Source organism: Triturus cristatus, chromosome 12 (genome assembly GCF_964204655.1).
Source record: "Triturus cristatus chromosome 12, aTriCri1.1, whole genome shotgun sequence".
NCBI classification, from domain to species: Eukaryota; Metazoa; Chordata; class Amphibia; order Caudata; family Salamandridae; genus Triturus; species Triturus cristatus.
The window spans coordinates 162,897,281-162,910,544 of NC_140595.1; the positions used below are offsets into that span (position 1 = coordinate 162,897,281).

At 41.0% G+C, this 13,264-nt stretch overlaps 1 protein-coding gene across 1 annotated transcript in view; it reads left to right on the plus strand.

The window, feature by feature from the left end:
• Positions 1–13,264, plus strand: part of LOC146772980 (rho guanine nucleotide exchange factor 11-like) — a 348,342-nt gene that overhangs the window by 152,647 nt on the left and 182,431 nt on the right. Inside the window, 1 exon segment of the mRNA XM_085637044.1 lies at positions 6,066–6,191. Coding sequence (XP_085493170.1) covers positions 6,066–6,191 — 126 coding nt within the window.

Sequence of the window (13,264 nt, forward strand, 5' to 3'; positions counted from 1 at the left end):
CGCAGCCGCACCAGGAGGGAAAATCAAAATCACACTGTCTTTAAGATCTCACTTTAAAAAAGATTTTCAAACACAGGCCAATCCAACTAAATCGATCTGCCCTGCAATTATGCAAAATATGGACCCAAGTAATTTAACCCACTTACTCAGCCTACTCCGGTAGGTGGGCCAGGTCTCTCTCATTTAGATCGATTTCAGGTTCTCTCTCAGGATCCCACTGGGGGATAATTCCGTAGAGGAAATTTCAATTGACCCCTCACGAAGAGAAGATGGGAACACCCAAAAACATAGATTAAATAGATAAGGGCTCCTTACTACTAACACCTTCGAAAGAGATTAAAGCCAAACTTGCAGTTTTCAGAGCGCAAATAGACTAACAGACAGGAAGCCTGTGAAAAGCTTGAGACTAAAATGGTAGACATCACAGACCTCGAGCAGGACACACAGAGTGGTGCATTAGGATCAATTTAAAAGAAGCCCAAACAGAGAGAAATACACTAAAATGTTAATAAACTTCTGTACTTATGCAATAAAAGAGCTAATTCCTACAGAAACTTTGAAAGCAAAAGCTTTAAAAAATGATTGGTCCTTCTCTATAAGATCGGATATAGCAAAAGTTCTTCAAAATCGGCAATGGGAGTTAGGGAAACACATTCAGGACCTGAAGTTGCCGAGTGCAAATCTGTAGTTGAAAATTCCAAATGACATTAAGAGTCATGTGGAACAACAAGATGCACAATATAAAGGAATTCGGAGGTTGACGTTCTAATAGACCAGATAAAAATGCAGCAAAATAAATAGAAAATAAACAGGAGAGTAGAAGCCCAAGTGGTATGAAGTACTATACTTTTTTTGGATACAGGGAGTGTTCCCCAGTGGGGTTGGGCAGGGGCAAGCTAGGGGCGGGGGTCACACGTGGTTAGGGCAGATAGTAGTTTTACTAAGCACAGGGTGGTGAGCCTGTGGGAAAAAACCAAAAACAACAAATTGTAGTCCTCATTTATGACAGGGATTCTGAGATGGATTGGGAAAGGTTAGGCTCGAATTATCAGGGAAATGATAAAGGAAGAAAGGAAGGTTCATAACATAAGGGTATTAACCTGGAGCATACATTTTGTAAGGGTATTCTGAAGCTTTCTGATAATGACATTAAAATACTCCAGGAAACAGACTTACGTCAAGAAGAATGGGGGGAAATTTTAAAGAGACATAAATGGTATAAAAAATGTGCTTGCACCAATCAATCTTGTAATGTGAAAAGGGTGGTGATTTTTTAAAAAAACTCTGCACAAGACAGGTTGGAGAGCTTCATAGCCAGGGCTGGCTCTAGGCATGGGCAGTGTGGGAAGAATCTACTTGTGCCCCTGCCGATCCAACTGAAAGAAAGGTGTCTCTTTGGAATTGGGTTTACAGGAGGGCCTCTCAGGGATGGTATGGGGAGGCCCTTGGGAGGGGGACACTCAGTCACTGCCGGCATGGCTCATGGGTGGGGGGCAGGCGTGGGGTGGGGGGATGGGCAAGTGGTCACAAAGGAAAGGGGGGTCACGTGGGGGGGTAAAATTATAATTTAAAAAAATTAAAACATACCTTTCCCAGGTCCCACGTCTTCACTGCTCAGTCTGCTCCTGCTTTCCTGACTCCGGCAGGAACAGGAAGCAGGCAACCTTCCTCCCCTCCCCTAAGCCAATCACAACACTTCAATGGCAGCATCGCGATTGGTCGGCACAGCGCCCAGCCAAGCGCCTATGGGGAGGCTATTTTCTCCATGTAGGCTGCATGCTACCTACAAGTAGAAAAGCCAGAGTGCGCATGACTGATTTGGTCGGCCCCAGATGGCCGACCAACCAGTCAGCGCCTTCAGTAGTGGGCAAGCCACTCCTCCCCTGCCCTAGAGCAGATACGCCCACCTGCCCGCCCCCAACCAAACCCTTCTGCTTTCTCACAGTGCGAGAAGCAGAAGCATAAAATGGTAGTTTTAGAATTTTTTATCTCTGCTTCTCGCACTGCGAGAAAGCAGTGGGGTGATGTTCCTCCGCCCTAGTGGAGGAGCTGCCTCTGGGAACACTTCCTCTTGTTCCATTTGCAAGGAGACACATTTTGCAGGTTTGTCCTGCAATTAGGCCTCCTGCCCGGCTGCCCATTCAGAGACACTGCGAGACGCCCATTGTCAGCACTTAAGCGCCCCATGGTTTTAACTTTCAGCCCCCAAGCAATTCTCACACCTTCAGCTCGATAGGAGCTGTAAAAGAGGTGCCTGTGGGTGACTGAGAGGAGTCGCTGCGGCCCAGGAGGAGTCTGCACAAAGCAGCTTTCGGAGCCCTAAAGGTCTCATTTATGTAAATTAGAGGGGCCTTGCACATTCCCTTTCTGCCCGGGGCTCAGAAAATCCTAGAACCATCCCTGTTCATAGCAGATCCTGGGAGAAGAAGGCTAATCGTTAATGTCAAAATTTACAGCATAAACTATTAATTTTTTGGGTACTATGATCCTTATGTAGATGACCCAACCCCGCTTAGGAAGCTGTACAAACACCTAGCTGATATAAGGAACTACATAGTTGTTGGCAGAGATTTTAGTACACTACTAGACCAAGTTCTAGATACATCTACCACTAGGCCATTGGTCAACTCACCATAGATGAGAGAGTGTGCACACCATTTGACGAAAAATCTGGGTTTAATAGATGTTTGGCCACAGAGGGCGGGTATGAGGAAAGAATATACCTATCAGAACAAGAAATATGGCCATGCCTAAAGAATAGACTTTTATTATAGATATGAAGTTAGGGAATAGGATAAGAAAGATAATCCATCAACCAGAGCATCTCTCAGATCATGCTGTGGTTAGACTGGAACTCTCTCTCTCAAGTGCCTCAATTCCGTCCAAATGGACCTTTGATAAAGCATTATTAGGAGAGCAGGAGATTATAAACACTCTGAAAAGAGCTACTGTTGTTTGATCTAAATGAAAACACCTTTCATGTTATATAGGATGCTTATAAAGTCTTTATTCGAGGGAGACTGATTAGTTATGCTTCACATAGAAGGAAAGAAAGTAACAATAAGGTTAGAGAGTAAAAGCTGTGAATAGGAGTAATTCATAAACAGCTGGCAAGTTGTAAGGACGCCCGTGTAAAAGTAAACCTTCAAGATAACTTCAAAGACTGTAAGGGTTTGTTTGGCAGAATATCTAGACGGAGTGGTGCAGAGTAGGTGGAATGCCAGAAAGTTAGCACATTATAAATACGGGGAAAGTTTTGGGAAAATTCTGGCTTGGAGGACATGGCAAAAAAGCGCTAGAAATATGATTGAGGAAGTAGAAATTAACAGCACCAGAGAATGATGTTCAGAGGACTCTGATATTGGGAGGATGTTTGCGGTTTTTTTCTGAAATTTACATACCGACAATTCAACAGCACTAAAAGAAGAAATAGAGAGTTGGTTAAAGGAGGACACTCTTCCTAGGTCAGATCAGGACAAACAGCTCTATCTTAATCAAGAAATTACTACACTAGAAGTAGATAGAAATTCTTAGAGGGTTAAAAAAGGGAAAGGTGCAGGCCCTGATGGCATTCTAAATGAGCTATAAAAGGCCTTAAAAGAGGAACTCAGCCCTGTTTTGAAGTTATGAAGTGACAATAGCAATAATCTTAAAGCCTAGGAAATCTTTTTTTAAATGTGAATCGCATAGACCAATATCATTGCTTAATAACGATTAAAAGATACAGACACAAATACTAAGAGATTGGACAAAGTAATAGGAAATATTGTCCAGAAAACTAAAAGGGCTTTATGAAACACAGACAGCTCTACAAGCTCACCAATGATTTGGTGAGCGCAATAGATGTGGCCACAGTAACAAATGTTCCACTGACCATCATAACGGTAGATGCTGCTAAGGCCTTTGATAGAGTTAGTTGGCTATTTTTATATGAATGCATCAAGCAAAATGGTTTAGGTGAAAATTTTCTGGAAGCAATTCGATCTATTTATAACACTCCAACAGCTAGGATATTGGTCAAAGGTTCTCTTACTGCCCAATTCCAAATAGGAAGAGGCACTCAACAAGTATTGCCCATTGTCTCCTCTACTGTTTAATCTTTATATTGAGCCCTTGGTTTAAGGATTAGGGGAGAACAGGAAATTCTACCCTTTCAATATCATGACTGGGTTAAAAATAGAGAGTTATATGCAGATGGCCTTATAATTTACGTACAGGATTTTAAGACATCCTTCCCCACAATATTAAGCCTATTAAACAACTTTGGGAGAGTTTCAGTCTATCTAGTCAACGAGGAAAAAACTGAAATCATGAGCTTGAATGGTCCAATGGATAACCCATTAGTAAAGACAGAAATTAGGTACCGAGGAGTACGTGTGGTGAAAGACCGTGATAAAATGGCACACAAACTTTAGTAGGCTCATGTTGGAAACCAAGAATCTCCTGCATCTATGGGCATACCTTACTTTTTGTATCATGGGAAAACTAATTTAATTAAAATTATGATCTCTCAAAATTCACTTTTATTTTTAACACACTCCCCTTACATTTCAAAACAGAATGGTTTAAAAATATTCATGGGGAACTAAGTAGTTTTATATGGGCAAATTAAAACGGTTAGAATTGCTTGGAAAAAGCTGCACACAAAGAAGATATAAGGTGGCATAGCATTCCCGAACTTTCAGCTATACTATTGGGCTTTTCACCTGAAGAATGCACAACTTCTACTAAGAAATAGTTATCAACATGTAATCCTGCGTTATCGAGCACTAACAAAGATCTCCCCGATGAAGGTAATTTCTTTCTTTCTAAATTTGGGCACCCCAAATACTTTAATAAGGTTAGATTCAGAGTGCTAAGTATGTCATGTAAAGTGTGGACCCAGGTCAGAAGAATCTTGGGAATCCCTAACTACAGCAATATGTCTCCAAATTGGAAATCTCCTCTCCATACTAACAAGATGTCCTAGCTTCCTCAATACGGATTGCAGGAATAGAAAGATGGGGCCAGCTGTTTGAAGAGCGCTTCCTGAGCACTTGGGACGTTATATCCAAAAGTACCAACAAAAGGCTCTTTAGGTTGAAATACTATGAACTAGCCAGCTGGCTCAAGGACGACTTAATATAGGGTTTAGAACAGAATGGTAGGAGGAACTACAAAGTATTCAGATACATAGAAAGGAAGTAGCCAAGTGGTGCTGGATCCTGGTATAAGGTGAAGATGGCCCTCCCACTTTGCCAGAGGAGATATGGAAAGCGGACCTGCCGTCGTCAGAAATTCGACCACTATGGCTACTATCTATGTCTACATTATGATCAATGGTGAGATAAGCACCCCTAAGGAGAAACCATTTGTTCACCATGTACAGGGTCTCTTGGTCTCCAAAACAACTCTCGAAGCTGGGAGGTCAGAAAAAGAGATGCTGCTCAAAATGTGCCTTGTAGAATGCAGATGATGTCCATCTTCTATGGCAGTGTCCTGGTACTCAAATCTTCTGGCATGAACTAGATAAGGCGTTAACAGAAATATTGAGAAAAGATATAGAGGTAAGCCTCCCATTAGTTATTTCCAGGATTTTAGAAGTTGGGAGGGTCTGACCAAAGACGGGTAAGCTACAATCTCAGTTACTTTTTATGCTAATAATTATAGCATGCAGGGAAATCTGTAGTAAATGGATTTCCAAAACTTTACCTACTTACACGGATTGGGTTGATTCAGCAAAACACATTGGCAGTATGGAATGTGTAAATGGTACAAAATAGAGGATAAAAATGTGGGAGTTTAATAACTCAAGAGAATTGGTTAATTAATTGATGATAGTCTAAGGATTAAAGACAAACTTCAACATAGGAGGAGTTGAGCAGTGGCTCCCATAAACTGTCTAAAAGTTGTGTGAAGGAGGCTAAAACGAAGGATGTCAAAACCCTCAGATGTTTTAATTTCACCTGGTGGCTCTCGAAATGTACCTCCCACCTACTGTCATATGTGAGGACTAAAAACAAAAAAAATGAAAGCTTTGAGCATTTGCTGAATTTCTGGTTAATGGCTTTTTTTTATCTATCTAGTTTGATGGGTCTGCTGGAGAGGAGATAAAGCAGGAAGCTGCAAAGTTTTACTGTTATCGGTTTAATGCCCTTGAGTTAATCAAAACCAAACAACAGGAGGATCCCCGATTTAACCTATTCATGCAGGTATGTCTTTCTGCTCATAGTCCCTGTCCTTCCCACCAGAATATCTGTTTGAATCAATTAAGTTTGTTCAGGGTTGGTAAGGTCTTTGTGTAAGATAAGAAGTAATTATATCCTGGAGGCCTTCTGTTTACTTTAGTATTTGAGGTCCAAAATACATGTAAGGTTTCTCTTTGACGCATACTTTTACATCTTTAGATCCTTCATAGATCCATGCAATTGTGATATTTTTACATACCTGACTATCTTCATTTTGGGTGACCACAATTCTGCCAATAAGCCGAAAATGCTTCAGAACTGCTCCAGGAGGCTATTACCATAATCTTTTCTGCATGTTTTATGACAAGAGTCCTCAAAGTGAAATGTGCTCTTTTTAGAGCATTATATTGATGCTGCTGACATTTGTCCAAGTTTCAGCTGCTGTAACTTTGTTTAACCTTCTACTAGGTTCATTTTAGATTTATTAAGCAGCACTTTGGTTCTGTAGCTGACTGTAAGTGAGACATTTCAGTGTTCTTTTGTTTACAGTGCACTGCTTTGTACTGTAACTGATGAGCTGGAAAATCAATGAACGATACAATACTGGAACAAAGTTCTGTGCTACAATTACAGTTCTCCAGCGGTAATATATTTGAGAGAGTCACATGTAAGCCGTCCTCCTCTCTGGCAGTGTATATACAACACACATACTTGGAAGTCAGAGGATGTCTATGGAACGTGTGGGACGATGGGCGGAGGTTTAAGCAAATACACTTGTTTGAAAAGACAAAGACGCAGCGCAGTCAATAGTACATACATAATTAGATATTAATTGTACACCTAGGGCATGCTGGAGCACAGTGGTTGAGAGCACACAAGCGGGCTAACATTTTTTTATAGGTTGTAGTGTGGGAGCCCTCGGTGGTAGAAATGTTGTACCTCCTAGCAGATTATGGAAATTTCCCTCAAAGAAATGTGAGGAAAATGTGTCATTTTATCCATTTTTTTTGTTTGCTGGGCATTCCTGGTAGGAAAGAGTAATAATATCCACTCAAGTCACACCACCCTGGCTTCCCTTGGTGTCTAGCTTTCGGAAATGTCTGGGTGTAGTAGGTTTGCCTGGGTGCGGCCAAACCCCGACCACTGTGCTACCCACATCCCCAAAATGGGATGCATTTCTTGGCAAAAATGGTATTTTCCACATTGGTTTTTTGGGTATTTACTGTCACTGGAAATAGGCCCACTCACGCATGTGTGGTATTGATTTTATCTGGAAATAGTACAGCATAAATTATTATCACCTGAATTAATCTTCAATTTTTGGCTGCTAAATATCAGCCAGTAAACAAGAAAGAATACATTTTGTGTAATGCTGTCTTAATCATTTGATAATATAGGTAACCTCAAATTCAAAGTTATGTAAATTACCACTAATTGTAAACTCAGTATGTTGTGCACATTTAAAAAAATGTATAGGTTTATTTCATACCCATTTTTCATTCATTAGAGTTTAGCATGTTAATTGAAGCATAGCTCATACACAATGAAAACTCTTTAAAAACTGCAGCTGACACATCAGACCAGGGAATTGTGTGTTTTTGGACAACCAAACAATACTGTATATTCTTGTGAATGGAAAGTTGTATTAGTTTTCCAACTCAGCCTTTGGGGTAAATAAATGAAGATGAATGATCACCTATTTCTGTTACTTCCCTTGTTTTTTTTTACATTTTCTTTTATTTTAACAATACGTTTCTTCAGGAAAAGCTTGAGCAATCTAGGTAAATTTACCTCTTGCTGAATTCCAAATTGTGTCTACTTTTCAGAAATGTAGTTTTATATGTTCACACATGGGTTTCAATCTGTTTCCATCAAGCACGTCAAGTAAGTAGAAACCACAAAAGGAAAATAGGAAAAATTGACTGCTTCTTAGTAAAATGCAAAAACTGTGTTTAAAAATGATTTTTGTCAAACCTGAAAGCTGGAAAGATAGGGTTCTTAGCAGAGCAAACCTTTTGATGCCATTTTTATAAGAAAACTCATATGCTTCCTGGCAAAGCACTGTTCTCCCAGTTTTTCCCATTAACAAAAAAGCAATCTTTCTTTTGGTTATTTTCTTAGTTTAGATATGGGGATCATACACAACCTAGATATCTTTTGAATTCTCATAATGTGGCAAAAAAAATTTGGCTTGGATCCATGTTGTAGAAAAAAGTTATGAAGGCGTAAGCACGAAGTGCCTCAAACATCAAATAAAAAGGAACAGGACTAGAGCTGCCGGTTGCCTCAGTAGCTAAAGAATGAAGCTTCTGGATGTGGTTCTTGAACTAGGGCAGTGGTCTTAACCTTTTGACTTTTGTGAACCCCCACTTAACAATTTACTGGACCTGGGGAACCCCACTGAGTCATTACTGGAAGCCTTGAACCCTGTTATAAACAATTTTGATGGTGTGAACGCCAAATTACTACACAAAAATACAGAACAATTCATCTAACCAATACACAAATGCCATAATATTGTATTTAATTCACAACAAATATAAAAACAAATAAAACATTTAATTTTACTGGCATAGTTTGGACTTTTCTAAATTTAACTGAGATCATCCATCTTCCATACTATGTTCTTTTTGACGCATTTCCACTGCTCCTGTGAATCAAACTGTGGACACCTACATAATTTTTAACCTCCAATTTCAAATTCCGTCACTTTTACTGAACATTTGAAAATGTTCAGTTTTACATTTTGCATATTTATTTATACACACTGTATTAATCTGTTAATAATGTTAAATGTTCTGAGTAGTCACAGGGTGAATAATTAGGCTTCGCAGACCTCCACTGGTCTCTGGATCTCAGGTTAAGAACCATTAAACTAGGGTATCCGTAGAGTCTCTGTCCATATTTTGGGAACTGGTAACATGGTAAAGACTCAAGTTTATTGATTTTTTCAACCTTGCGTCTGTACAATCTTCTTAATCATTAAATCTAATTCTTAATGTAAATAAACATGCAGACAGTATTACTTTCCTTCAGCTTGGGAACATTAAAATAAACTTGTTCATGCAAATTCTCCAAACTTGGCATGTCTACTGTTACACAGTTTCCTTTGATGTCTAAGGGCATTGTTTTTAAACATCAATATGTAAATACCTGTTCAGAACAGGATTTTTAAATAAAGAGTTGTGGTTTGAACTGCAAAGTGAATTTATATTTTAGGTAAAACACTTAAACGCCATAAAGAGGCAAAACTGGCCTCACCACTCCGTCTATGAGAGTCATAAATTAAATAGCAAAATTCCAATATGTTCAACTTGTTTCCATCACCTTAACCACACATTTTGATGGCATGAATCCAGAATGAGTTTAGTTTTGTCGTCTCAAAAGTAGTCAGTCTTGTCAACTGTTTAAAAAAATAAAAATGTATTATCATTTTCATCAAAGTAAGCATAACATATAAAATCAACAAATGTCATACTACAAGTAGTATCCAACACATTGTCATTTACAAGTCTAATATGGTCCTTCTTTCACACCCTGTTTTGTAGATAGTGAAGTTACAAGTGTACCATCACGAACATTCTTAATGCAAATGATAATTTCAAATATGACACAGATCTGTAGTATCCGTACATGCTTGTTTCTCGTTCATCACCCTACCCACCATTCCCAATGTTGGACTGTAAATAAGCCATCACTGGCCTCTAATAGTATTTTGGCCTTGACTTAATTGGCTGCTCCTCAGCATACAGTTCCAGTTGTGTCTTACATTGTGCCATGTCAGGCAACCAATACACTTTTGTAGGGTTAGATTTACTCCCCTGAAGAAATGCCACTCTAAAGTTTGCTAGTAATAATCTTACTGACAAGAGTTTCCGATTTAGTGACCGGAAGTCGCTCAGCAGTCCTAGGAGGCAGATCGACGGTTTGCACTCCAACCTCGCTCCAATCATATCAGTTAGTGTATCTGTGACTTGAACCCAGTATTACCTCACTCGTGGAAATGACCACGCAGATTTATAAAGTCTGCCTATTTGGCTCTGCAGCGTACACAGTTCTAGTCGCCCTTTGACCCATACCTATATAACTGCATCAGGGTATAATACATTTGGTGCAAGATCTTCAACTGAATCATCCTCAAATTACAATTTGAGGTAAGGGTGCTTAATTGCCCACTGCAAAACCTCAAATCCTCTTCCCCCATAAGCTGTGGTAACACCGCATTCCATTTTGCCATTACTTTGCAACTTCCCTGTGTACCATCCTTCTGTGCTGCAGCATATAGTTTAGTAATAATGTGTTTTCACGTCGCACTGGTGAGCAGTACCTGTAGTGTCATGAGCGTAGGAGATTCACTGGGAAAGTGTGGATTGTGCACGCATATAGCTGCTCAAAGTTGGTAATATAGGAAGACAAATAATGGGGTGTTTGCCCACAGAGCTGTCTCATTGGGTAGTGTTAGGAAGTTACCATTCATGTACAAATCGCCATAGTGCGTAGTCCCTCCTCCTATAACATCTGGAGCAATCCATCCTCCTGTGTCACAGTTATGTCTGGATGGTGTTGTAGGGGCACTGCAGGGGCATCCAACTGATTCTTCCCAGCTCTCCTAGACAGAGCGTGCCAAGCCATCAATGTAGTGTGTAACATGTTTATCTCATTTTGGGGAATCCTATTTTGCTTGTGTGGCAGGATAACCCTGAGTGGGTTCAGAGCGCCATCATGTTTGTTCGCTGCATGAGGTGTGAAATCATGTGCCGTATACCAGAAGTGTGTAAAATGTGTCTGTGCACACAAATTATAAAGCTTAAAATCTAGGGCACAGAATCCTCTGTCCAGGTATGGGAGGGCGAGGACCTCCCACCTGATCCTTGGCTTCTTGCCAGCCCATACCAGTGTGATCAACAGGGAATGTTAATAAACAGATATGGAAACTGTGGCAGTACCACCAGTTTTATGACAGCTAGTCTATCCGCCAGGGAGAGCGGGAGGGTTGTCCAGCACGCAACTCAATCTTCCAATCTGGACATTGCCTTGCCATATTTCTCACACATCACTATTTTAGGCTCTCTGTGCGCCCATACCCCTAAATATTTGACAGGGCCTGTCTCCCACTCCAGCTGGAACCCAATTTTGCAGCGTTGCATAAAAGCTGTTAGCGGGAGGACTATGGATTTCATCCAGTTGATACACAGACCACCAGAGTAGTACTCATATTGCATGTACTCTCTATTTAACAGGGCCAGATATGCAGACGGTTCACTAATGTACAGCATCATATCGTCCGTATATAGTGAGATGTTCAAGGGTCGTAGATGAAATCTAAGGGCAGCAAGGGCGTGTTTCTGCCAAATAATGAAGGCAAGCAGCTGTATGGTAAGCACGAATAGCATCGGCGACAGGAGGCAACCCTGCCACGTCCTCCTACAGACACTAAAAGCATGTGATGTGTGACCATTGACATGCACCCGTGCTGTTGAGCACTCATATAAAAGCGAATCCATTTTAAGAATGCCTCTGGTATCCATATGCGGCCTAATACCACAAACATCTATGTCCATGCGATAGAATCAATGGCTTTGGCTGCATTTAATAGAACCGCCGCCTGCAAGGTGGGTACCACTTCTTGTAACAATGCAAAGATAGTGCGTAGGTTGTGTGTCGTTGACCGAGCCGTTATAAAGACAGACTGATCTGGCAGCACGAACTGCGATACAGGGGCTGTAGGCACACTCTAATCACCTTGGCAAAAATGTTGGCATTTATATTAATGAGAGTTAGTGGCCTATAAGATTTGTACCGCTCCGGAGCCTTGTCTGGTTTAGTAACGTCACTATCAGTACTTCTCGCAGAGAGGACGATAGTGTGTGACTAAAGTACATTGGATTTAGCTGCGGAGCTAGCAGTTTGGCATACTCCTTATAGAGCACCCCTGCCACAATCCCATCTATACCTGGGGCCTTACCATTCCAGAGAGCATGTATGGTTTCTCTGAAGTCTTCCACTGTCACTGGCTGAACTAGGCTTTTTCTCTCCCCTGGTGAAAGACACACCAGTGTAACCTCCTCGAAATGATGGCCAAGCTCGATCAGCGATGCTCATATAGCATAAAATCTGAACTCCTCCAGTATATCTGAGTTGGAGTAGAGTGTGATACCATTATCGATCACCAAGTGGACAATGGGGTCAGGGCCTTTGTGTGCCTTCAGTTTTTGCGAAAGGATGTGTTCAGGCCTCCCTCCTTCAACATACGCCTGTGTGAATTGACGCTTAAAAATAAATTGCATCTCTTGGTCAGTAAGGGTCTCAAATTTGATCAGGTGTTCCCTAACAGAAGCCAATATGGCCTCTTTTGGCTGGTGTTCATATTCCCTCTCCAGGGAATTAAGCTTATATTTAGTGTTTTTTACTGTTTGCAAATTGTTTTCAGTACCCACGCTTGAGTGCCTATATATATCCTGTGTATTGTTACTTTAAAGGCTTCCCACAGAGAGCTCCGGCTTGATAATGAGCTGATATTTAATGCAAATTACTCTACAATTGCTTTCCACACCTCCTCTTTGAATGCCGCATCTAGGAATGCCGCTGGGAGAAAAGCCAAGTGAACGGTGTGGGAGTTACATGCGCCAACTTCAGCCGCATTAGGACTGCTGAATGGTCCGATAAAATCTTAGGTAAGTGGCGTAGATCTTCTACCCACTGCAGACCTCAGTAGATATAAGCCGATAGTCTAATCTGGACCACATGCCATGTACAAAGGACACAAATGTGCCCTCCTTCTATGTAGGGTATCATAGTCGCCAGGCAGTAACCATCCCATATTCTTCCATGCCACTCCGGATCACCATAGCTGCCTGCTTACCATGCCTGTTGGTGATTGCGGAGCAATCTTCTGCAGGGTTAGGTATGTATTGAGATACCCAGTGTAGTGTACAGTATCAGTCTCCAAGTGGTTGCAATATGTTAGGTGCGTAGATGTTAACTAATGTGACAGCAGTGACAGCTATCATCCAATGGGCAATTAATAGCCGGCCCTATCCGCATAATGAGTCGTGAGCGTGAAGGGAGCCATGTGCTTAACTAAAAGTAGGACCCCC